The sequence below is a fragment of the Apteryx mantelli genome, chromosome 5 (genome assembly GCF_036417845.1).
Source record: "Apteryx mantelli isolate bAptMan1 chromosome 5, bAptMan1.hap1, whole genome shotgun sequence".
Classification (NCBI taxonomy): domain Eukaryota; kingdom Metazoa; phylum Chordata; class Aves; order Apterygiformes; family Apterygidae; genus Apteryx; species Apteryx mantelli.
The window spans coordinates 68,193,646-68,221,592 of record NC_089982.1 but is presented as its reverse complement, the minus strand read 5'-3'; the positions used below and the strand labels follow the sequence as shown (position 1 = coordinate 68,221,592).

Here is a 27,947-nt window from a genome sequence, read left to right as displayed (position 1 = left end):
AGGCACTATTTAGCACCCCATGTCTAATTCTCATGATTGGAACTATATAGTCATGTCACCTCTCAGTCTTTTTAAAACCAAACAGTCTCTCTCATACATAAATTTGTCCCAGCCCTTTGAATCACTTTTGTGGATTTTTTCTACACTCTTTCCAGTTTCTCAGCATCCCTAAAAAACACAGCTTCCAAAGCTATATACACTATTCCAGTACTAGTCTCATTGATACCATATGAAATAGCTTCTTTGTTCCAACTCATCATTCCTTTTATATCTCCAATGATTGTGTTTTGTTCTGTGGGTGTTTTTTGGGTTTTTTTTTTGCCACTGTGCATTGAGAATCAGTATTCAGGCACCCACTGAACAGTCTGTTGTTTTGTAGATCGACCCTGAGTTCTTTGTTCCCATCTAGATAGACCTGTGTATGTGGCAATATGAAGACACATGTAAATTTTTAACTAAAAACAGTATGGCAGCCAGCTTCATGTATTGGATGTTAGTTTTGCATGAAGGACTCCATGCGTCTGAAACCAAACTTTTGATGTTTTACTGGGAGAACTATTACAGTGATACTATAATAACATCTAACAACTAAACCACAGTCACAATGGAATTGTGTTCTGGCTCTTCCCACACAGTTTCCACTTGAAACCTGCATCTTTCAAATTGCAGTCATAGAATAATATAGATTGGAAGGGACCTCTATAGGTTATCTGGTCCAACCCCAGCTCTAAGCAGGGCCAACTTCTATGTTTGATCAGGTTGCTCAGGACCTTGTCCAGTTCGATACAGGTTCTTGTCCAAGTTCCAGGCAAGTTGCTGCAGTCCCAAGGAATCTGCTGTATTATCCTGTACATATTATCCATCATTATCACAGACATACATTTCAGCAAATATATATTTATTTCCAGAATTGAAATGAAAACATTGCATAGTATCAGGACTAAGTCTCTCATGAGATGCACTAGAAACATCTCAGTGTGAGGCCCAATTCCCGCAGGTATCATTTTAAGTGTATTATTTATTGAATGCTTAATCCAGATAGCACATTTCCAATTGATAATACATAGCATTGATTTCTTTTAAACCAGAATGCCATTTAGTATGGTGTTATAGCACTCTGCAAGGAATTATATCTATGAAGTTACCTCTATCAATCAAACTTTGTCTCATGAAAGAATGAGCTCAAGTATTTATAAGAGAAGTACTTAAAAAAAAATGTAATTTTGTCTTTGTTGATCAGTTAAATCCTGTATTGACTTTTGCTATAGTCTGCAAGGTTAAAAGTTCACATAGGTCATGCTGCTTTGAATATTGGTACAACAATAATACTGCTTCTGTTCTCTGGAGTTCGTTCAGCTTTACAAGACATACTAAAGTGAACATCTCTAAGTAAGAGATATCCTTAGCTGAATCTCCTTAGAGCCGCAGCCACAGCTAATTGAGCATTTTTTTAAATAAAATATTATCCTGAATAGATGTTGTTTGACATCCTCCAAGGTCACTAGTGATGAGTAAAAACCCAATATGTTACTCGTGCAAGACTGTTGACTTCCATATATCAAATATGAGGTTTCAAACTGCATTTTCTACATTCCTGTGCAGACCTGTTAGGTTTGTCCATTGGCTCCTATTTTGCAACATCTTGCAGCCAGGCTGTTCTCCTAAGTTTGCAATGCCATGTTGTAGTTTTTCTCCCACTCTGTAACACTGTATGCCAGATATGTCAGCTAACTACCTGTAGCTGGCATACAAAGTTACAGAGCAGGATGGTGGCTGGGGTGATAGATCAGGTGAGTGGGTAAAGGCTACCTGTTAGCACATTCCTGAAGTGCAGGCTACCATTGAGCCTCTCCCTGTCTAGCTTTGAATTTGGTATACAGAATCTTAAGAGAATTTGGGTTTGTATTTGCTGCAGGAATGAAATAGTGTTGCTGAGTACTGTTCCACAATTATTTCTAGAGATCATCCTGTGGACTCTTTTCCATGAAAGCTGAGTATCAAGGAAGCTGATGGCAGCCACTATGGTGAAGGAGTACAAGCTTCATAATCTTGTCCAGTCTGAGAAAATAGGGAGTGTTTAAAAAGAGTTAAACTGTGTTAGCTAAACATATAATATAGACAAATTTACTACTCTTTAAATTGTATAGAGGTTTGTGGCTGAACGTTGAGTTTAAGGACAAGATCTAAAAAGTGGATGGAATTTAAGTAATAAATGTCTTTGTGGATCAGTTCTCAGCTGCTTAAGAGCCAGATATATTATGCTATACAGTGCTTTTCAAACAGTTGCCATTTTCTTTGCCTTGATAGGACTTAATTTGTGTTTCTCATATAAAGCCAAAGATTACATCATTTCTGGTTCCTGCCATTCTGTTTCCTACTGTGCTGCCACAATACTGATTGTTGTTGTAGCCCTAGCTCTAGTTTGGCTATACCAGTGATCTGTAATCTCAGTTGATTCATGACCCAAAGATATTAAGCAAGCAACATAACAGTGCCAACGTTTTACTTTGCTGCCCCTCTCAACCTGAAGAAATACACACTTATGGTAAACAAGAAGTACAGGCAACAAGAGAAGGCATGGCCTTGTGAGCCAAAGATGAGAAGCCACTTCTCTATTCCAATTCGAGTAAAAATTTCTCCTTTGCTCACTAAAGTCATTTGTTGATCAAACTAGATTTTACTAGTCAAGTGTTACTTACTGTTTAGTGCTTAGTCTGAAATATCACTCTACATCTTTACTTCTGGAAACCAAGGGGGAGTTAAAATTATATTACAGTTTTAAGGATGGGAATAAGCAATGAATGAAGAGAGATGAAGAAGAATTACAGGCTACTAAATTTAACTTCAATACCTGACATTTAACTGGAACAACTAGCAAAGCAAGAGCAGTCAGTATGTAAACAGCTAGAAGAAAATGCAGTGATAAATCAGTAACACATTTGTAAAAAGCATAAATCAAGTGCAACCAAATTAATAGGTTTCTTTCATGGAATAAAGTGTGTATAAAGGAAACATGGTAGACATAACTTTTTGATGTTAGTAAAACACTGATATTGATTGCACATGACAATCTTAGAAAGAAGCTAAAAAAGAGTGGATTAGATGAAACCAGCATAAAATAAATACACAGATAAAATAAAAGAAACACTAAGAAAGTTTATGAACAGTTCAGCTGGTAGCTGGGAGGAGGTCAAATACATTTCAGATGACCAGACATCTTACATGACACAATTTAGACTTGAGGTGTGGCAGGGAGAGGTTTACTTAAAAGAAAAGAAAAGAAAAAAAAAGACCAAAAGACCATAAAACAGCATCTAATACAAGAAACACCTAAATAAAGAAACTGAACAGACTAGCAAAAATTACAGCCATTTTGGTTCTATGCCAGCACCAGAATAGCTTACATAACCATTGTTCTTCTGCTACACAACTGAGTTTCTTTATTTAGATGTATTAAATACTCTAAAGCATATCTAAATAGAGCTTTGATTGCGGCAGGATTATCTCAAATTTATTGACATTGCTTCTGTTGACTGATATTTCTGTCCATTCATCTAAAAAACCCCATGATTCATGAAATGTTTATGCCTTTTTGTTGTGACTGAGTGAGAAAAGATGTCTAGTGGCATCAAAGTCTCTGGGAACTTTTGCTATGTTTTCTTTATAAAAGCGAATAAAGATTCTCATGATTGTTTATTTATATTTATCACAGTGAATATTCACTCTGTTGGCAGTATGGCCACCTAAGAGTTGCTATATTTTGGATTTCAAGAATACAGAACAAAAACCTGTTCTTGTCGCAAAAGCTGATCAGTCAGGCCTCCAATTGCAATAACGTTATTGTAAATCAATATTCTAATTTTACCTGTCTTCCCCACCTTAAAAAAATCTGTATTATGAAAAGCCTTTTGTAGTCCACTACAGAATGATAAACACGACCCGTAATTTTTGTAATGTAAAGACAGTTCCTCCCACACAATGCTCACAATCTTAAGAAAGCTGAGTTCCACAAATATGCATCCCCATGATTTCTCCGTACTGTATCCCATCAATCCAACTCTCACCGGTCAGGAAATTTAGTTTTCATAGCATTTTACTTTAACTAAGAGTCTAACCATATCTAATCCACTTCACATTGAACAATCTAATCCTTTGTAATTTTGGAGCTGGGTAAAAGAGCTATAAGCAAGTTTATACTTCTGGCTTAAGATACCAGAGGTGCTTGAGCTGACAGTCTGTACATCTTCCTCACTTAGGTAGACTTCGTCAGTGAAAGAAAGGCCCTCATCTTTAGCATTTGTGCCCCAGATAGTCTAGCAAGCCACTGTACTCATATCTTCAGAGCATGCTGCAATTTTCCTAGGCTCTTTCCTGAATAGAGCATATAATGTCAGGAAAATAATTCTATCTTCATAAACAATGGCCATGTTGATGACTGTATTGTTTATAAAACTCACCTATTTTATGTTCAAGCAGTACATTATATAAATGTGAAAATAAAATGCACATTTTAGGGTCTTAAAGATGCACAGCTGAAGACTTCCTTCCTCTTCTAAATGCAAATGCTATTAAAATCACTTTTTCAGCAATTAAAGAGCATTAGGTAGACTCTCAGTTAAGATAAATTTACCTCAAGAATGTATTCATCACTTTCTTCAAAAGTAAAGCCCAAAAACAAAATGCACATAGTTGCCAGCAGCTTTAGTTAAAGCTAAAATTAGCCATGCTGATTAAATGGATTTTGCATAACCTTAGCTATTAATTCTTCATATTGGTCTTTTTTTCTTTGAAAAACCTTGCAGTACCAATAACCTAAAGGTTTATAGAGTTACTTTTTAATACTACTTAGTTAAGATTTAATCCTTTGTATAATAGTTAACATCGGCACCATCTTTTAATAGCCGAAGATTTCTAACATGCACTTACCTAACAAAACAGACATATTAGATTCCAGGGAAAGAATGGCAAAACATATAAAGCAGCAGAACTTTAATTTAAAGAATTAAAAATGTACTTATAAGAAATGAAATTGAAGTAACAGTAAATTAATCTTTCAGTTTTCACCCTTTCTGTAAATGGTAGTCTTTTAGAACTTCAAAATAGTATTTCTTTTCATGTTAAATTCTCTCCCCTTCCATTTTCTTTAACTCAGATCCTTATTTTCTAATGGCTAGATTGTTCTCCATCTTACCTGGCTAAGCAGGCCATAAATTCCATTTTCTAGTGAGACCAATATGGAATTTGACTCATAGCCTGTTTTGGAAAACAGCCCTTATTTCATAGATTCTTCCTCTAAGCAAGCAAGATAGTACTAGGGCTTGGATAGTCCTGAGTCTATTACTTTGCTGTCGGAGACAAATTAAATTGCCTCTTTTAAAAGCTGAAATCATTCCTATTCTCAAATCAGGACAAGGGGGAATCAGGTAAATTGTTCTTATTGAAGCGGTGTATCATTGTGAACTTGCCTCTTGTTTTGGCTGTTCCTGCTAGGAGAGGGTACTCTCCCTGAAGATTAATCTAACACGCTTTGCTTCCTGTTTGCTTCAGGCAAAGAGTGCAAACACTGTTAGTTACCAAAGCTCAGCTGACACCTGGAAGCTCATTAGTTTACAATAATTCCTTTGTGGACTCGAGCCCTGTCTCAGAGTTCCATTGCATTTTCTCATGTGACTTTTCGTGCAAAAATTAATCAGCTTTCACACTTTGTAATAATTGGCATTTTCTGATATTTATTTCTTATCACCAGTAGTTTGAAGAGAGTTTGGGAGCCTCAGTGATCCTGCTTTCTTTCACCTAGAAATATTTGAGAAAAATCCAAAAATGAGCTTCTATGGGTAGTTAATAATTATAGTTCACACCTCTCTTTTGCTAGCCAGCCAATTCAAAAAATCAATTATAAAGCAAATTATTAATTAGTCAAGCATTTAATGTTTTTATTCTTTTATATCAATTAGGCTTCTTTCCTCTGTGTTTAAGCATTAATTTATTAATTGTTTCAACCATCACTTCATCAGTAGTGAACTTGGAGCAGCTGACAGTTGCGTTTTGTTTATATATTTGATCAATACATCCAGCTAAAAACTTTCAGACATTGATCATGTCATGTTCTGCTGAGTAATTGGCCAGTAAAATTGGGTATATGGAAACTAATGACTCAGTGGTTCAAGGGTCAATTCAGTAAGAAATTGAAGTTGGCTAAAACAGACTTTTTTTCCCCTTTTTTTATTTCTTCAGTGGGTGGTCTTGTGGATGATCCATGATCTCATCTCCAGTCTTCATAGTGTTTTTTTCTCTTTATTGATGACAGACTTGTTCCACAGATCACCTTACTCTGCTGTCTATACTGCATTGCAAAAGTAGTAGCAATAGTATTCCAGATGGAGAGCACAGTGATGTTTATAGCTGAGTTTCCTTAATGTTTTCTTTCTGTCCTTTTCAGTTACTTATAACTTTTTCAAACTTTCACCTTCATAGCTGAAATTTCTCAGATATGATCATTGCCCAAACTTCAATTTTATCTGAAGTGTTAGCAAAAAACATTTCATCCAGCCCCATGATCTTAAGTTGTGTAACAGATCACCTTTTCTCATGTGAAGGATAATGTGTTTTTCCTGCAGAAATTTAAGCAACGCTCATACCAGAAGACTTTGAAATTTAGCTCAGAGAGCACTTAGTATAGACATATTCTTTTCAGTGGTTTATTAAAAGTCTGTTCCTATTTGGCAGAGTTATATAGATTATCAAAGCTATGTTTGTTTTTCAACAGTGTGGGGCATGTGTGGAAAGAAATAGAACTTTGAAAAACTAATGAAAATTATGAGATTGCCAATGTTTGGAGAGTTGAATTATTTGCTATCCTCCTTGAAAGGTTCATGTTTCAGAATAAGTTCACATGAACATTTATCTCATTAAATGATGTGGTGACTTCGCTCAGGAAACTGGCACCTAGGAGAGACTCCACAATGGTCAAAGAATCATAAAGAGACATAATGCCTGAAAAAGCGAGTGGGATGAATGAACTCATGGGACCTTAAACATATCAGATGCTGCAAGTGGGATAATGTCATTCCTCCATAGATTTCGCTGAAATTAGAAAAACTTTCTTGCCCTCTGTTCAGAAGAGCTCGCTGTGGTCACTGCAGCTTGAGTAACACTGCTCATTTTTTCTTCTCCCTTTTCATGCTGACAGTCACAATTTCTTGCAGTTATGTTAGGCTCAAGTAGCCTAACAATCTTTTGAGCTATTCCCAGCTTTCAACAGAAACTTTCCTTCATTTATCACAGTAACAGATAGCTTCAGTATATATACACAAACATAGATTGAGAAGAGTTTGGATTCAAGTTGTAATGATTGCTAAGAGGATAAATTGTAAAGTGCTGGGTAGACAGCAACAGAAATAAACCAGAATGGAAAAACATAGCAGTTTTTTTGATATTGTTCAATGAAAAAGCTGCTATTGTTTGCAGATAGATTTACCACATCTGTTAAAATTCTAGTCCCACAGTAAAATACTGATCCACCCTCTTATTAGATTGTGATCACAACTCACTTCAAAGGCAATTAGAATTATTTCTTCTGTAAAACCACCTCTTTCCCTGAAAGATTCACAAGAGAAATTTGCATGATAAAAACTACTGAAAAAGGTAATCTCTAATGTCATTTACAGTACTCCTATTTGAAATGATTGTATACTGAACACAAACTTTTAAGATTTACTTCTCAACAGGAGTTGAGATGCTGCAGTATTGACTTAAATTTAATAGGCAATCATTCATTTAACTTTTAAAATACAAAGTAAATTCAGTTCAGGAAACCTGCCATTGCAAAGTTATGGATGAAAAGATCTGTTTCAGCATGCAGTCAACAATACGTATGGGTTGCTGCATACAAAATGTTTAGAAGGGCAGAGTGATACATGATTTTGAGTTTCAGGTCTTCTTTCTGACATTTTAACATTTCACTTATAAAGCTCCATTAATGTCATTTTTTGAAGGATTATACTAAGTTTCCTGTTGAGTATTTTTACATATATACTCTCCAGGACAAAGCAGCACTGTAAACTGACTTTTAATATGTACATAAATAGAGAAGACAGTTAAATCTAACAAAAAACTATTAGCTTTCCATTTTTCTAACTGTATGCAATAAAACAAAACATCTGTTTACATGTTTTCCTAACTCTTCAGAAATGTGCTCAATGCAAGATAATTCTGCAGTAGATGTGAGAAGGTACAGATAGGTATAGTCCCCTTAAAAGGACATTTGTATGATGAAAGATCCAGATGTTCTCCTAATCCTGATATTGATCTTTTGTATGGCCTTTGAGAAATTGCCTTTTCTCTAGGAACTCTGTTTTCCTTCCAAAGGTCTTTTCAGGGACAGAGAATGAGAATCTGAGCATAGCAGCGCTGGAATCTTTGCACTGGGATGTTTACTGTGTTGTGGCAGTAAGGAACAGATATCAGGTTGGTTTTTTTTTTAGGGAATCTGTGTTTTTTGATAGTGTTATTCCCTACTTAGGTCTTACCTTTCCATTTGCTCATTCATGAACTCTTCTCTGGGAACAGTAATTCTGGTTCATAGTCATTGAAAAACTTGGCACATTCAAGAAAAAAAAAAGTTCAAAAAATTAATAGCCTCATTGTTTGTGTATTATTTTTCACTTAGGGGAGAGACTAAACCAATGGCTAGAGAATTGCTAGAGAAAATAGCTAGATATTGCCAGAAACAAAAGATATAATAATCACCAGATCTTCTCCCAAGAAAATATTCCCAGCTTGCTTGATCATGCTGACATCCTCATCGAACTTTCCTAGGAGAACAACAGTTTTGTTTTGTTTAAACCTTCTCCTTGAAAGGCAAAGTATGCTTAAGGCAGTAATCCAGCTATATAACAATTGCAAGCTTTATAAGCAATAGCACATGACAGAGCATGCTGAGAGATACACGTCTTGGGTCTGATCTAGGCATCAATCCAAGACTGTGTGCTGCAAATGCAAGAGAAATATGGATTTTTTTAATATGCACAACCTGCAGCCTGTAGAAAGCCTTTAGAAATCATATACATAACATACCTTAACTAGGTGGGTGTCTAATCTTGATTAGGAGTGGGAGAGCAAAACAACAAATCCCAATCCCTTGTGCAATATCCATTTAAGATCCCATTGCCATACTGGCAGTTCAACCATATTAAAAGAAGGCTGAGATAATAGTGTTTAAAATATCAGTTACAGATATGTGAAAAAAGACAGATTTTGGTCGAATAAACAATTCAGGTACCATTCATGTGCTATAGTTTCTTCTCCTTTCATTCAGGTTGACAGAAGGGTTTATTTTGATGAAAGCTAAGATGGGATACAGCTTCCAAAGATTTTAGTAGAAAGCTTGTGTTGATTTTGTTCATAGAGACTTGTTCTATCTATATAGACTTTGAAGTGGAATCTTTTTATATTCTATTCTACAAATAGGAAGCATGGTAGAATTTGAATTTTTCTGCCTCGCTCTGAGGCCTTCCAAGCTAGGATGTTTCAAAGGAAGAAAACAGCAAATATGGAAGGAAGGACTTTAAAAAGTAGAGATGATTATGAATTTTTAATGAAATATTTTTTACTGTTGAAAACTGATAGATCCATTAGTATACAAATATTTTTCTAGAAGCTCATCATTGTGATACACTTTTTGTCAGTAAGATATCCAGATGTCAATACAAAGGAAGGGAATTTATAAGTTCAACTCAAAATAGCCAATACCTGCTGCTTAGGACACTCAGCTGGTTAGTGAGAAATCCACATTTGAACCTGACTTGAGCAAAATAAAAACTTAATCTTTCTTTCAAGTATTTCATCTAAGACCTCTAGCCATCGTGCATCTATTCTTGGTTGTTCTGGGGGACAAGGCTGCTTGCCTTTCTCTTTTTGGTTTCAAATTTGTCCTGGTATGGAACAGAGGTGTCTGAAACATGAGATTTTTGCAAGAAGAAAACAAGATTGCCCACACACCTCCATTTAAAAGAGAAATGGAGATAAGTCCGTATTTGGGGTTGGGGTTTTTTGTTTGTTTGGTTGGTTTTTAATCTAGGATTTGTACACCTGTGTAGATATGAAAGCTTCTTTAGGGCTAGAAAGACTTATTTACACAGATCACCTGTGATCTTGTCAGCATCCAGCTACTTTTCTATTACATACATAAAGAATAAGGTCTTAAAAAAAACACTTTATCATCCAGCATTTTAATTATATGCATGAAAATTTCACATATCAGTTGACTTGATAAAAGTAATTGTTTTCTTTACAGAAGCCCTGCAAAATAACCTAGCTATTTCTGAGAACAAATCTAGGAAAATACATTGTTTTGGCTATTAATAATATAGAAGCTTTAGCATTTTCAGACACTGAAGGAATGAATTGAAATTTGGACACAAATGACACCTGCTTGTCAGCATGCGTCTCTTGCCGTATCTGTTAAGATTCGCTCAGATTTGGATCCAGTATAAAAATCGGAAAATATACACTTCATACAAACTCGGTGGAGAACTTGTTGGGGTTTGGTTGCATAACTGACCAAAGGTTCAATCTGCTTTGAGAGCGGGTCTGCCCTTCTCAGCTTCCCTGCATTAACTGCATGGGACCATTCCAGCACAGTTTGAACAGGCTTCATTCTACAGTTTAGAGACCAAACAAAACTTTCATTGCCATTTTCCTACTGCTGCCAAAGGTTGTTAAAAAACACACTAAGATGAGGAATGCAAGCCAGGAGCAGAGTATAAAAATAATTTATAATCAGTAGAGCACATGCTGCTGCAGAACTTGGAACTCAACATAAAGTTCCTCAATCTTTGGCAAGGAAACAAATAACTGAAACCAGTGACAAGCTGTAGTAATAGTCCACATAAAAGGTAACAGCTTTCTGTTGTTACATCTTCTTGCTTTGGCACAGACTAACAGAGGAAAGTGGTGTGAGTAGCAGCACCACCAGTGGCCCAATTTTTAAATACATTTAGTGAGCTGTTATTAACTTTGTATTCTGCTGAAAGAATGTTAATTTACAAAATCTAGTTCTCAAGGGCTAGAAATTCATAGATTGCCTTTGTGTCCCCCATCCCAGTCTATGTCATAGATCATGATATAATCTTTTAATGACCTAAACACCCACTATTTTTCTACAGGCCTCCCTGGCAATGTAAAGAACCAGAAACATTTCTAAGAGCTCAGTATTTTTACCCAGCCTTCACATCCTCATGTGTTTAGATATTGCCTCCTACTGGATATTGATCACAGCAGCCAAAAGCTTTAACACAACAACTAGTACTAGGTCTATTCACCAGCATAGTTTGAAAGAGGCAATTGAGAGAGAGAAGTACAAAGGAGTTGGGTACAAAGAATAGTCTTGCTTACCATAAACTCCTTTTTTTTGTTGTGTATTTTTTATAAAATTCTTTAGTATTTTATCAGAAGAGGAAAAATATGTATGATTTTATCTACGCTATGCAACTGCTCAGTTTTCTCTGAACTGAGCAAAAATACAAGGAAAGATCTGAAGAGCTTAAATTGAATGAGATACTGTATTCATCCATGTGACTTCTTTGTTAAGTAGACAACCTCTGTGATGATAAAAAGGTCAATGCTACACCATTATACCTACCGTATCCTTTAATCTTTCTTTCATTTATGTGTTTAAATCAAGCAAGAGACAGCTATGTTAAAGAGTTATATTGATTTTTTTTTTCTTTTGATTCTATTAGTTTAGCTTCAGGGTCAGGTGTATGTTTTGAGATGTTTCCAGAACAACATCATCCTAATACATCACTGCACATCTGTAATAGTGTTTGGAAGACCAAAAAATATACCTAAAGCATAAGTTATTTGAAAAATAACCTGTATTTACTGAATTCCAAATAGGTATTTGGATTACTTTGTCAAATTAAAGTACTGCTATGCTACTTATCTCACTTTCCAGGTGCAAGCAGTAGTGTTCACTAATATTTTGCAGGATAAAAATGAAGAGTACAATGTATTTTTTGCAAAAGGAAAAAATATTTACAGCATAATGGCATAGCACAAATCTTTTGAAAGTAATATCAACTACTGTCTCTCATGGTGTGCTGCTGCTTAATAGTAGATTGTTTCATATTGCTGATATAGGGAAGTGAATTTTATGTAAATGTCCTAATATAATGGGATTTCTTAATCCTGACTGGTGGAAGAAGCTTTTCAAGCATATTTGCTAAAGTCATAGTCAATGTCATTAGTCATAGTCAGTGACATTAGAAACAGCATTTCTGTAAGAAAAGAAAATGAAAGATACAGTTTCACTGCTATAAAAACTAGTTTCACTATTTCTAGCCCATTCTGGAAACAAAATGTGGTGACTTTACAGGACTTAATACATGTCATAAATGGTGAAATCATTTGGTTTAGTCAGCATATCCCAGTACAAAATAAATTTGAGCAGAATCCTTTCCTAGCTTATTCTTTGTATGTGTTAAAATAAAAAATAATATCTGAAAGGAAAAAAAAGACAAAAACTGTTAAGAATTTGTCTAGGTTATTAGTGTTTCAGTGAGAAAATCTGCATAGAACGAAAAAAGAACAAGTAGTTCCATGATCATTAACAGTTTTAAAAACAGGTTTTTCTGGAGGTTTTTGACTTTTGCTTTTTTGTGGTTTTGTGCATCTTGCTTGAAGCGTTTCCCATGGGTATCAGCATTTGTAATGTGTCTCCTCTGAGTATATTCTCTGGTGTCTAATATTATAGTTGTGCTTCCATTTTGGGCAACTTTGCATCAATCGCAACATCAGTGTGAGTATATCCAGTTTATTTAGCCACATATTCTCACAAATGTTATTTTTCTGTCAAATTTGGTTGAAACTGGCTAATGATTTCCATTGATATTAGTGGAGGGTTGATAGACACACAGAGGACAATGTTGCATCATCCTGGTAACAACATTCAGGTTTCTCAATGCCTTTTTTACCCACTATACCAGACTATGTGACTGGAATGCACCTTTTCCTCTGGGGGAATAGAATAGCAGCCAGGAGCTTTGGGCACGTGCATGCGACAGGAGCTATAGTCTGTGCCTGCTCTGCCCTGCTTTGGTTAGACTCCTGCCCACCTCTTCTTGTTGATGAGCCCATCAGTCTGGCACATGGGGTTAGAAGCCCACAAGAAAAGTCTGTGCTGTGCTGGGAAATATGTAAGTTGTGAGGGTTAGGGTGGCAGGATAATATAGAGAGAGCACATATGTGAGTCCCAGGAATAAAACTAAAGTGATCTGTTAGGTTTCTGAGAATAAATACGATTTAGTTCTTAATAGAAGAGAAGTTTCACAAAGTATCTTGATAATGGATACTGGGCCTGTGTTTTCAAAAGAGACAAAATTGACTTCCATATTTGCATTCATGTGAACACTTGAATGATGTTCCAAAGTGAGGGGACCCTTGCTTGAGATGTTGGGATTTTGAGGTGTATATTTTGTAAACAAAAAAAAGGAACATACTGGTTATAAAGCAGAATATGGTACGTGCAGGGAAGATCATATATGCATGGGTTTGAAAATTTGGCTGTGGGGAGAAATAGTGTACAGATTCATGACATAAATAGGGAAATTGTATTGCTTTCACATCCAGTAAAGATTTCTGGGCCTTCTATTTTAAAGATGATAAACAGTGCAGTTTAAAATCATTCAGACAAGTCATCCTAACCAGTTGCATCCAATTTGATTAGCTGCAACAGACATTTTCTTGGCAAAATTGTATCAAGCAACTTTGCCATTAGGCAGTTTCTGCAAACTGCTTGACACTGTCCATTTTTGCAAAATATAGGCAACTCTCCCTGTAACATCAGTGAAGGGGTACTGTCTCAGCAAGCAGGTTTCATTTACAAGGGACCTTTTCCATGTTTGTCTATGATTCTGGTATTTTTTATGTTACTTTTCATATATAGCCTCCTTTTTTTCCCCTGACATTTTTCCCTGACAGTTCATTGGTTTTAAGTTTGTTTACATAGAAGGTGAACAATCCAGAAATGTGGAACAGCAGGGAATATGGTGCATGAAGGAGCTTTTGCCAGTTTTTCTACTGAAATGTAAAAATTTAAAACTGGCTCAGCGTGCTGCTGTGTGCACACTCACTGTTGTGTCATCACAGAGAAGCAGTGACAAACTTCTGAGTGGCCAGACCTATGGAGGCAGTCAGCAATGAAGGACAGCCAAGAACTACCAAGGACTTTTGAAGACTGATGACCAATATGGAATATCACTTTATACAAATACTATACAGGCTAATGCTGTGCCATGCAGAATTATCAAAACTCTTTCTGATACAGCAAGTGGTACAACATCAGAGTTTGGCACCCCACCATAGTTCAGGTACAGTTATTCCCAGCAAGACTCATTTGTGTGAGCTCCTCTACTGGAATTAACTAGCTCACAACCAGCTGTATCTCTCCAAGGTAGTGGGCACATCTATCTGGTATTGGAAAGTTCATAGCAGCTGGCCTTAGATGAGCAGTTTCCTCAGCAATATCAAAAAAATTCATTGCATGATGCAATTACCATAAGGAGTAGGAGAATATTTTATTTCTTCACTGTCTCATGCTCTTTTACTGTCTTTTAGCCTGTCGGTCACTGTTATGTCATTCACTTCATGAAGGACAACACTCTTTGCTAATTGTATTGCTTACTTTTAATTTTTCTTCTTGGAAGAATTTCTGTAGCTGCAAAAAATACTGTTTTTTTTTCTAAACATCTGAGTGATAGTCTGTTTTTTCAGTGCCCAGACTAAATGCATCTTCCAGAAGAGGGCTAAAGGGACAAGAGCTGTTTCAAGATAAGCCATTACTTCTTTGCTTATTCTCTATCAGTTCTGAATATACAGCCCAAATTTCACTGTTTTTTTCCACTGCTTAGTTACAAATTCTTGCCTAGTTTTTCTGATATTCTTAACTTTAAATCTCTCCCAGCATTACGGCTCTCCAGATTTTCACCTTTTACCATCTGTCACTTTTTTTTTAACCCAGATATTCTTCTATTTTCTAAACTGAATTTGATTGCAAAATTCTGCCTGTGTTTCTAATCTTGCCATGACCCCTTGTATTATTTCTCCATTTTCAGCAGTGTGCTCAGCTCCTCCTAGTTTAATAGATCTGCAGATTTCATTAATGTACCATTTACTCCCTCTTCTAGCTCATTATTGAAGCTATTAAATGAGATCAGAAGTAATACTAATCTTTGTGTACCACACTAAATGCCTCCCTTCAAAGTTATTGTTTATCATTACCCTTCATTGTTTGTCATCACCCTTCATTTCAGTCAACATGATAGTTCATTTCCAATTTGATTTAAGTTTGGGAACAGAATTCTGACACATTGGAGATGGGAGAAGAAAGGCTAATCAACAGGCTCGTAGAGGCTTCTAATTTAGGCTCAATTTAGAGAATCAAAGTTAGGAGTCCTCTATTGCAGAACCAGTGTAAGGTGGAAACTGTCTCTATAAGGTAGTTAAGAACACCTAAATTCAATGCTAAAATATCCTAAAGGAGATAGTATACTGCTAAAATTCAGACACACGACAGTATAGCTTCTGCTTTCCATTCATTAATTTTGTATTACTGTAAAAAAAAATCAAGTTTGTCTGGCAGACTTCAAAGTGTTTTAGTAAATTTGTTTTCTCAATAGCTGTTCTATTATGTTGCCAGGGATAGAAGCTAAATTTATGAGTAGCAATTTCAAAGACAACTCACTGAATATGTGAATTTCTTCTGTCTTTGGCTGTTTCAAAGACATATGATCTTGCTTCCAAAGCAGCTATATCCTTCTTCTGTACCTGCACTCTACAATTTCAGGAAAGCGAGTTTAATTTTCACACTCACTGTGAAATTTAATTTCTAAATTCCATAGTAAACACTATTAAAATTATTTATAATATGAAGTTAGGAAACATAGATTCAGTCAGGAAAAGATCACCTCTGATAATGATTAATCCCATATGACCTTATGGACCAACACCAAAGTCTGTTCATCCTTCATCTTAATACAATACCCACCTTTTTAGAAAAGATAGGTTGCCAACTTTTAGCATCAGGGCCAATTACTCTTGGTCTGTATTGACTTGCCAAAAAATATTTTTATCCAAGTACACTTGGATATCCAAGAGCTGCTCAATTTTTCCAGGGAAGACTTGGCTTGAGCTCATCTAGTTACAGTCTGTGTTAATGCAAATGTAAAAGCAAAAAACCCTAAATCTAGTCTGGAAAAATTTTGCCTCTGGGTAGAACTGAAGGTTCTTATTAATTAGATTCAGCTTTGGACCTATATGAGTTGGACAAAACAATGGAATATTGAATTTTCGGTTGGGCTGAGTTTATTAGATGTGGGGAAAATTGCCAAAATAAGAATGACACTGAATCAGTCAGGCATTAAATACCAGTGTTCAGTGGTTTGCATCCTAAAGTCATGACCTGCAGTGGGTGTAATGGAAATATAATTGCAAGTCTCATTTCTGCAACAAAAAGTGGGTTCATGAGTCCAGAAATGTGACCAGAAGTGAGGTCACAAATCTGGAAATTGGGTTGCCAGAAGACTTTGAGACTAGCTGCCATACACTCAGCTTCTCTGAATTTTGAAGCTCTGCATCTTTCAGTATCTGCCTACTTATCTGACATAGTCTGCTATCTCATTACTGTGAATCTGCCTTCACCTCTGAGGCAAATTTTGTTCAGTCTTCCCCAGACTGCTTATGGAATATTTTCCTCCCACTCAATCTCTCCTAAAACCCATCTCTGTCTCTGTTGATTCCTGCCAGGAAATCATCAGTGACACTTTTTAGCCTTGTTTTTATGGTTAAGCATTTTTATAAAACTTCTTATTGGGTTTTTATTGCTACTATCTCCTGTCTGCCCCTCTCTGCCTATTATTGTGTTACATATTTATTATATCTCCAGTGAAATTGAATTGTATGATTTTCTGGGAAAAGATTTAATGTCACTTACATTTTCAAAGGTACCTACCAATAACATTCAATGATGGAAAAATATGCATAATTGCTCTAGTTCATTAATACCTATTAATCATTATTTAAGAGGTCCCTGATGAGTTTTATTGTTAGCTGTCCAGTGCTTGCAACTGAAAGATATTCAGCAGGTGCTAATTTATAATTTTTGATTTTAGGAGTTTTGGTGTTGTACTAGGATACTCATGAGGAAGCTGCTTCAACCAGAGAACATTAATTAGTTCATTCTATCAGTTTTGGGCCATTTGTATAAAACATATAAAGGATGTATGTTTGTCTAAACCGGGTGTCAGCATGTGTTTTGGGAACAAGTTTGTATGTTGTGCTTCATTCCCCCCTTTGTTCCTTTGTATTCATGGAGCTTTTACCTTTCCTTTGAAAGACACTTGAGGAAGTGTCTGCCTGCTGTGAAAGCCTGATTCATTTTGCATTGCATCTGCGCTGTCTGGTTCTGTAATGGGCACTTCAGAATTAAATCAGCTTCTCTGCAACTCTACAAAAATTTTTTTCCTAATAAGCTGACTCTTCCATTGTGTGTATTTCTGGCAAACATATGTGTATTAACTATGTTAGTGGCTCTTCTGTGTATGTTAGTGTTTGTCGTATTTTCAGTGTAAAATAAAAACGTTACTAATGTTTTTCAGGGGTAAGTCCTCATCTGGAAAGGTTTGAAAATCAAAAAGATGCACGCAAACCTAAATAATACCACACAACCAACTAAGAAGAAAAGAGTGTAGCGGTCAGGCATTATTGCCTAGTAGTCTAATAAATGCAGATACTGACCTTAGCAAAAGCAGTGTGGTTATGGTAATATAAGAAATGGGAAAAAAATGCCCGTAAGTCCCAAACCGCCCCCCCAACAAAACTTGCCATAGTGCCATCTAGTGTGCCAGGTGTGAAGGTAATTTACAGGTTGCAGGTTTTGGGGGAGGGACAGTAAACCACTTGCAGCCTGTTCCACTTGTTACAAGCTTATCTAGCCTATTCCTGCTGCTGCTGCTTCCCTCTCAGCGTGCTGCCAAGAGAGCAGTAGTAGCACTGACAGAGGGTAGAGGAAGAGACCTGAGGGCTGTTTTGCAGATGCTGATTCGGGCACACATGCCATATGGTTGTCATTGCTGCTCTAGAAAGAATGAACATCTGTGGGATGTTAAAGGAGAAGGGTAGCTGTTTGTACTCCCATGCAAATCTTCTTCTTCTATTTACTGATTTTTCATGGCTAAACATGTCCTGGTTAAAGCACCCCCATCCCCCCTACTGCAGCATGGTCAGGCCAATTGTTTTGGTGTTTGGAGAGAAAAATACTAATTTGATGCCAGAAAAGAAGAGAGACAGCAGATTTTTGGAGCTTACCAAAAGGGCTGGAAATGATTCTTTGCCAGGTGACTAAAGAATTTATGTTGGGTAGAAGCTCCACAAAGTCCTTTTCTGGGTGGTGGGAGATAGGGGGAGGTCAAGAGAAGGCGAGCAGAAACCTGTTCTGTGTTCTGATGCTTTGTCCTAGATAGAGCCCTTTTACTGTGACTGCTGTAGGCTTTTGCGCTGCTGCCTGAACCTCTCTACTTTAATCTGGAGATGTGCAAGGTGCATGGCTTACCTTTCAGTGTGTGAAACTGCTTAGGGTTTATTTTTGTTTTCAGTATAGAATCTGCTTGTACCAAGTGGGAGTGAGCTAGCCAGAAACCACTGTCTGTAAAGCAAGCCCAGATCTCCACAGTTCTGGATAATGTATTCTCCTGTCCCCTGCAGCTGGTGTCCAGAGCATATTGCTTTTCCAGTTGGATTTGCTTGGGATGCAGCTACAGCAGCATATCAAATTGAAAGTATAAACTTTTATCTGTCAAAGTGTTAAGGGAGTTTTAAGTGAACACAAGCATAAAATCTGGATCCAGGAAGGAGAGTGTTTGATCTTTGACTCATTGCATAGATGCTAAATCTGATGCAAATCCATGTAGCACTTCCTTTAAATCCTTCTGGCCTGAGCAGTAAGAAGAGAGTAAAAAAGATTTCAGATCTCAGGAATATGACTATATAATGGGAGAAGGAACCTTTCAATAATTACTGAGAGTGAGAGAAAAAAGCAGAAATAAGTAATTTCCCAATAGTCATTGATTATTTCCTTTTTCTAGAGCTAATCTAAGTAGATTACTATCAAATATTCCCAAACAGAATGGATGGGAGAACTACCTCATCAGATGTTGGTATTGACAGGGGAGTCCTCAGTAAGGAATTCGTCTCCAAGGAGTATGAAAAACAGTGAACTGAGAGCTTAACAGCTAGACTCGTGGAGACCCTCCCCAAGGATGCATATCATGTTCCAAACAATGAAGGGAGACACTGATAAAATGGTTTGCCCACCGTCATATGAAAACATGTAGCAGAGAAGGGAATGGAAAAGGTATAGGGACCCCAACAGCCATAATCCCAACCTTTATCTCTTCATAAATGTGTGTTTAGGGACCTTTAAAATACATATAGATCAGATTTTCTCATATTATACCCTGCAGCGTACAGGCACTTACCTCCCATTGATTTCAGTACCTAAATGGGAGTTGTAGATCTCAGATTGTCTTTGAGGATGTAGCCTTTAGTTCTTGGTTATTGCTGAAAGTAAGAATACTTGTCCATAGCTGGAACCTTTTAATGAGCTCTGTTAGCTTCACCTAATAGACTGAACAACTCTGCGTTCCCTGCGAATCAATATGCTGGGCCAGATTCTAATTTGAGTCCTGCAATGCGCATTGCTCTACTAACTGATTTTTAAAATGGGAATTGTGTGTGCGTGTAGAATGACATTATAATTTCCTGCCTTTTGAGTGGCTGGATGTGCAACTTTAATGTTCTCTTAATGTAATTTTAATGAGCTTTCCTAAGGCTTCTGAGTGGGAGAAACTTAAAAAAAATCTGTAATGTGATCTAGACACTACTCAAATGACCCTATTCCCACAGAAGTAAGAAACTCAACAGGGAATTCCTCCCCCTGAAAGCTTGGGAAACTGCAGCTTCTGACTTAAAGACAGCATGATTGAAGCAATAGTTCTTGAAGAGTCCAAACTCAGGTGTTGCACGTATCACACGATACACAGTGGATAAGGCAAGGGCTGACAGGCTACTTTATTTTTTACTGTCAGCTATGTATTTATGCACAGCACAACCTTCTTCACTCCGTATATTTCAAAGTGCTAAAAAATCATACCAATTGTACTCTGCATGCTCAAAGTGCAGATTTCAAAGGTTCATGACTCAGTCAAATCAAAATCAATTTGCACCAGAACACTCAAAGGCACTTCTTCTTACTGAGGGCCATTTCTATGCTAAATTTCAGCTCTCTGCTTGATTTTTTGGGGGGAGGGGGAAAGAGGGAAAAGTTGCAAAAATTCTCATAATGGTAAAAGTGGTTTTCTTCACTTCTTTCTCATGCCAGATAGTTGAACTGCATTAATTCAAACAAAAATTCACCTTCTGAGCAGAGACCAGGCCAAGACAATGTCACTCCAAAAGGTGAAAGTACAACTGAATTAGAAAAAAATGTAACTTGGAAAGGTACATGAAAACTTAAATACTCTGATCAGTAATATTTCTACACTAGCTTCATTTCAAAGGAAAAAATATTCTATCTTATTCCATTGTAATAACTGTAGAGAATGAGGAACATCCATCAGCATGTTACATGGTAATTGATTTTAATCATTTGATGACATTATTATAATATGTAATAATTTGATAGCTAAGTCTCACCTCTGTGTTTGAAATGTAAAATCAATTCCTCGTCACTGTTTTTTCTGGCCCTGAAGCCAACTAAAGTCAGTGTATGTCTACACTATGAACTGCTGTGTATGTAGCATAGAGATTTCTGAGCAAGCTTAAAGGTGCAAGCCTTGAAGCTTGCGGAAGCAGTGCAGAGCTCTGTGCAGGCTAATTATGGCTCAGCAGAATACATTAGCGTACGTGGAGCTTTCTGTTGCTGTGGCTAGATTGCTTCCTCTACTTATTTAGTTAGCTCAGATATTCAGCACTGTACAGAGGGGCTCTAAGAATAATCTGAAGCCTGCCTGAAAGTGGGTCTGTTCGCCACAGCCCCGGTCAGGGCTTTATACTGGCTAATGACCACCAGAGTAGTACAGTTGTACTCCACTGAAAATCAGATGCGTCTCCCCCTCCCTCCTACCACCTTTGCTGGAGGAAGGCAGGCAAAAAAGTAACAGTTCAGTCACTGTGCCAACTGATTATACTTAAATTAAAGTGTCTTAGCTGCCCATTAGGGCAGCTTTTAGCTTCTTTTCACCACAACCCTAGGGAAAAGGAACCATATCATAGTCCAGATTGGGGCGACTGTTTCAAATGTATTGCAGGAAATCTGCTGTTAAAGACTTTTAAATTCTAGATACCACAAAAGAATTATTATTATTTATTCCTTTATGCACTCCCCAAAAACCAACTGTTTTTTTCAGTAGGCGTATTTGAAATCAAAAGCAGCACATAGAAAAATTTTATTATTGTATTTTTCTGAGGAACGTTCAGACAGAGCACAAAGTCAGTGATAAGATCTGAGAGTCAGAGAAACTCAGACTGTCTGCATCTAAAAATTGACCTACTTTGAAGGTTGTCCCCTATAAGAGTTTAATTTACTGATCAACCAAATGTAGATGTATTGGTGTTCGTGTGCTGTGATAAAATTCTGTAAAGAACATGAAATGTGACAATGATCTTTGAAAAGCTAGGTTACAGAAGTGATATTACAGATTTTAGTAATGCTTTAAATTAAGTGTCTTCAATATGCTTAACCTTGCATTAAACTTAGATTTAATAAGACAGATGTGTATTAAGTACTGAATATACTTAAGGGAGCAATCTTGCATTGGCAGGGGATGGACTCAATGACCTCCTAATAGTTCTCCTCCATCTCTAATTTCTATGATACTAATTGATTATTAAAACACTTTTATTGAGGATTGATATGTAGCTATTATATAGTTATTAATCTTACAACCCAACTGATATTTAATTTATACATGATTTTAACACACAATGTCATTTTAGTTTTTAGAGAGTAACCCAGGACAGTGCATTCAGTGGAGCTCTGAAAAATCTTGCTGGTAAATGAAGCTGGAAATTTGGGGGTTATTTGGAATTTTATGATAAAATCGCACTTTGCAGGGGTGTAAGTTTACAGAGCTCTCCACTTTAAAAATGAAGTGTTTGCCTGGGCTACAGCATGGTTCTGGAAAGATAAAGAAGCTTGTCATGAAGAAAGGTGCATTTATTTGGTTTAAATACCGTATAATGTCACATCTCAAACAGTAGCTAAATTTCAAATATTTTAAAGGTAACCTCTATCTCAATTTTAGAACTGCAAAAAAATTTCTCAGAACTATGGGAGTGAAGAAAGTGGTGAAGGAATTTTGAACATACAAAACTCGTTTCTGTGAACATTTGGCTAAGCGAAAAGCAGAAGATTTGCAGAGCTGTGTTATTAATTCATCTTGTATATGCCTAGGGCCATGGCTCATAATGGCATTCCTTTCTTTTTAACAGACTGTCAGGATTTTCAAAGGACATCCAGAAAGCCATAAGTGCCTATTTGTTGGATGCATTTCTCATACCCCAAAGGCTTTCTTTGATATGGACTGATCTTTTACATTTATGGATGGAAGTTGCATTAGAAAATGCCCTTTGTGAAAATGTGTAGTATTTCAAGAGTTGCAAGTATCTGATTTTTGGCTAAGAAAGTATGAAGTGCGTCAGAACTCTGAGTGCTTTTTGAAACAGAATTTTCAAATAATTAACAGCAAGCAAAAATATGAATGAATGCAAAACCTAATGCAAATATATACTAATGCTTGAAAATTCCTAGTTACTTCAAATGCTATGGGGGAGGGGGAGCGAATGCTGCTTGATTTGCTCATAAGATTTTGAGATTCTTGTGCCTGCTTTGTGATAAATATTTACATTCAACATATGTCTTTTGATGTCAAAAGTGTAACAACCAAGTTTTGTTTTTCAATCAGGAGGCTGGAATGCAGATGGAAAAGGCCCTAATGTCTGGGACACATTCACCCATCAGGGAGGAGATCGAGTTTTCAAGAACCAGACTGGTGATGTAGCTTGTGGCAGCTACACTCTGTGGGAGGAAGATTTGAAATGTATCAAACAGCTTGGATTGACTCATTATTGCTTTTCTCTTTCCTGGTCACGTCTGTTACCTGATGGGACGACAGGTTTCATCAACCAGAAAGGCAATTGTTTCTTAAAAATAGAAGGTTGCAGCTTTAATTCAAGGTTATTGCTGCAGTCTGGCATAATTAATCCAGTATACTATTCTGCAGTGTAGCTTTGAAATTGCAACTTTTTTCAGAGTAATTATGGGATGATTTTTATAGGTTTGCAACAACTTACTAATTAATATTCTAGATCCCCTTGGATAGCACAGTCTTTTGGGATAGGATTAGTATTATGTTTCCTATGTATTTTTTGCTTACTCCAGTTTTTTTAATTGTAACTCTGAATCACTTTGCTTCATCAGAATGTTTATACTTACAGGGATCCTAGCCATGAGGATATTTTTGGATGGCTTACAATAGACAAATCTCTTATTTGGCCAATACATTTAGATAGTTTATCAGTATAGCCAGATGTACTGAACTCCACATCTACTGTTTTACACTGTATAAGAGAGACAGAATTTCTGCAGATATTTTCGTTAGAAAATTAGAGGGAATTCTTCATACTCGGCTAGCAATTGTGCTTAGTTCTGTGGCAAACACAAGACAGTCCCTGTTCCAAAGCGAACGGTTTTCACAATCTCAGCAAGTGATATAAAAATGTAAGTGAAAAGGGATGCAGCATATAAACAGGCTGGTCAGATTGCTAAATGTCAGATATAAAATTTTTGCACATCTGGTTTGTTTTTTTAACTCCTTTGGTATAGACTGGGGGGAAAGATGAAGGTGACTTACTATGGAAAGAAAGAAAAGGGCAGATTTGCTTGCACAATGTAGGGAATAGAAGAAAGAAGCAATGAAGGGAATTATGAAGAATAAAAGGAACTGAAGCTGAACCAGAGAGGATAGGAGAAACAGGGTAGTTAGCTGAGGCTTCCTGTATGCTGGCGGGAGAATGTTCCAACGAAAACAAAGTAAAGTAGATTTGGATGAACTTCTGAATCTCAGCCCTATCTCCTACTCTTCTGAATCTCATTTCAACCAAGAAGATATGTATCTTTGTACTTCTGGGGCAGAGTTTGCCTCAGCAATTCTTTTCTCCCACTGGTTTGAAGATGGCAAAGATGGAAGGCTGCAAAGGAAAGGATTTCTTAAAAAATGCTCCTTCAGGTTATCCTGATCTGTACTAGGAGAATACCAGCAGAAGCAGTGTCTCTCTGCAGAATTTTGGTCATGTAGAATTTCAGCTGTTGAAGCAGGCAGCAGTCTGGCCTCTGCGTCCTGCAGATTACCTTGCTCACCAGAGAGTGGAGGAGCCTCTCTTTCAAGAATTCACAAGGGGGGGCTGGTGAATCTGCTGTAAACAGGCCAAGCAGCCATTTTCCCCTGCCGAGCAGGACTGCAAAATTGTGCCAGTGTCCCACAGAGGCCTGACTGGAAGCTTTACCTTTGCTACCAAAATTTACAACATACAGCCTGCTTTTACTAGCACAGCTTGCCCTTCCCCAGGAATGCGTTTTGTGGCACACTGAATTTATATTTGGCTGAGTACTTGTGGTTTCTTCCCTGTACTTAGATTCCTTCAGCTAGTGCTGCAGGCACTGTATGTACGCCACCGAACCCCCTACTGAACAGGCTTTGTTATTTAGATGTCAGAGTGTGAGATAGCAAGCAGACATTCTGAATGCACTTGGTAAGGAAAGCTAACATTTTGACAAAACTCAGCTATAATTTTAGAAAATGTTCACTTGATCCCCAGTATAAGCAGTTGCCTGATTAATATTATGAACTTTACATTTAGCGAAAGGGCATTGGAGGAACTCCAAGTAGGCCAGTTTTCATTAGGCAGGAGTTCACTTCTCTTGTGCAGTGATCTGTTGAAGCAATTGTAACTGCGTAGCAAGGAAAGGCCATCATCTTCTATATAAACATTTTTACAAAGAGCATGTGAAGAATTAGAAAGCTTAGAGCAATGTCCTTTCAAATAAAATCATTCACACCAACTGATTCACTACCAATTTCACACCTAAAATTTAGGACATTTGAAAACCTTTAAAATCCTTCTGTTTCCAACTCATGGGGTCTGGGGGGGTTCTTTTACAGCAGCAATCCTCTTGGTGTATTATTTATAAGAAATATCAGGTTTTAGGTTAAAACTTATCCTGAGTTTGTTTTTAAAGTAGTTCTGTACAATTATTTTTACCCTAGAAGCTGCTCTGAGAATAAGTTAGTTACTAAACACTAGATGTCAGTATGGAGGAGGACAGAAGTAGTAGGCATAAGGGTATTATATCTAGGAGAGTTGGTGTTATGCCTTACTTCAGCATTAAGGTAGAGAATCAAGATGGGGAAAGAAGACGGAAAGGAGAGAAGAACAAGCCTTCATTTTCCAATGTGTTCCTTAATGTCTATAATCCCAAAACATTTGGAGTGTCTCCAACCCAACCCGTGTGTACGCACTTTCCCCAGAAGAAAGTTTCCTTCTGTATTTCTTCTTTTAGGTGACCTACAGAGATAGCCATAAAAATGAAATCAGACTACTTTGGAAAGTGTGAAACAATTTGGAAATTTGACTTGACATTTACATTTTTCAGGGATGTGGTTATATTTCTCTTTCTTTTTCTAACACAAAGCATAAATCTTTTCCATTATTGGTGTTTAATTGATATGTAAAAAATGACAGCTGGTTGCACTTAAATGTTATAAATTGTACTAAGTAATATATAATCTGAAAATTAGAATGGGAAACTTTTATTTTCTTTTTGGGACCACTGCTCTAAATATGGTAAAACAGGATCCTGTACCAGAATCCTGTGAAGGATTTTTATTATCCCCAGATTAAGTTTGTGTAGTAAACCTCACAGTCCCATCAGCAAACAGTTAACACATGACCAGTCCCACTAGAGTGAAATGGGTCACTGTTCAGGGGCAGTAGTAACAGACTGTGAATTTGCTCCTAACTGGATGCAAATTGCAAGAATTTTCTTTTTCAAATATTAAAATTCTGATGAATTCGATCCCTTTTTACATGGGTGCATTCTCAGGCATGTATCTTCTCAGAATTTAATGAGTTTTTGTGGTGCTGTATTTAGAAGCAAAAGCAAACTACCTGTGAGATTTATAGTGAATTACTGTGTAAACAAACTTATTGAGTCTTGTTGTGATAAAGGGTGTGTATGCACCCGTTTGTTTACAGGAAGGAGCACTCTCAATCTGGGGTTCATAATTGCTTGTTACAGTAAGGGTTGTATTAGAAAAGCAGCTTGACAGAAATCCTTAAGACCAGCCATTTGAAGTTAGGATAATTTGAAGTCTAACACTGTCCTTTTCAGGATAAGGTAATATAGAGTTCTGTGTCGGCATTTTAAAATACCAATACAGAGTAAGCTGAACCTAAAAACCCATGGGAAGAAGCCAGTATAGTACTAACTTATTTACTCATGAACAAGCGGCCTGTTTTGGAGTAAAAAAATCTCTAATTCACAATTTGTTAAAGATAATAATCCAAACCATACATAATTTCCTAATCATAGATTTTGTTAGTCTATGCAACCATGTCTTCCTTTCGTCATCGTCCTCCTCTCTTCCATGTTCTCAATTTCCTTAATCCTTTCTTAGTTTCGGGTTTCAATCCAGCAAAGGTTTGGGAACTTTCATTGAATTTTAGATTCCGAAGATTCTTAAGCACTTCATGTAAATTTATGTCTTATTTCTACATTCCACCAGCGTGATGGAGACCTGTTCCTAGCTGGAGTCTCTTAGCTTAACAAATAATGCAAGGCCCCTATTGGTCTTTTCCAATTCACTTACTAAACTAGATCTAGTAAAAGAGCAAGCTAACTGATACTCTTTGAACCTGAGCTTATGATGTATTTTGCAATATCTAGTGTTTTCAGAAGGTTTAAAACCAGTGCAGTTGTATTTGGGCTTAAGCAAAATTAAAAATGCTTGTATGAGAGCTTAAAGTATCCTGATATTTAAACTTAGTGACCTCTCAGCAGCATAAAAATAGTTCTTTAGGAAACATATTCATGTCAGCCACTGCTAAATCCAAACAGAAGTTAAATTCCTTTTAAGCCTCTAAAAATACATCCCCAAAGTTTTCCTAGTGTTGGTCAGCTTAAACAATCCATCCAGAAAATTACAGTTGGTGTCTGTCATGTCAAGGGTGGGGCAAGAAAGGTTGGAAGTCTTGAGCTTTTTAAGAATTGAGATGATTCCTTCTTGTAACTAGAGGGATTGAGCTGTCTGTAGCTGTAGCAGTGTAAAAGGAAGAGAGTTGGTTTCTTGGATAAACTAATATCAAGTCATTCATGTTGGTAGCTAAAGAGACCGATGCCCTAAATTCCATCTAAAAGCTACCGGAGCCCAGTGAAAAGCCATAAATGTTGTATAGATCTTGTGAGACATCCCATCTAGTGAGGGAACCATTGAATTCACACCATTCTAGATTCCCTGTAGTTAAAAAATACTGAGAGCATTGGCAGTATCCTCTTTGTCTTGATGATGTCATGGAGAATGATGGACAGTGGAACAACCTAGGGGAAACAGCTGAGTTCAAATCATAAAAGACCAGTTCAGTTACCTGGCTGAGTCTCACACTAAACTTTTTAAAAGGTACAGTTCTCAAGGAAAGAAATGTTTTCATTAAGAACAAATCCATTTGTCAGAATCTCAAGTGTCAGGATTTTTCCAAAGCATTTTGGTCTTGTACATGCCGCTATGCTCCCATTCAGGCATTTAAATGAAAGGATTATATTTTCATGTAACTAGCAC

The 27,947-nt window shown here is 36.8% G+C and overlaps 1 protein-coding gene across 1 annotated transcript in view; it reads left to right on the top strand.

Moving 5' to 3' along the window:
* Nucleotides 1-27,947, top strand: part of LOC106498639 (cytosolic beta-glucosidase-like) — a 69,350-nt gene that overhangs the window by 9,437 nt on the left and 31,966 nt on the right. The window contains 1 exon segment of the mRNA XM_067297252.1: nt 23,019-23,105. Within this exon segment, the coding sequence (XP_067153353.1) occupies nt 23,019-23,105 (87 nt within the window).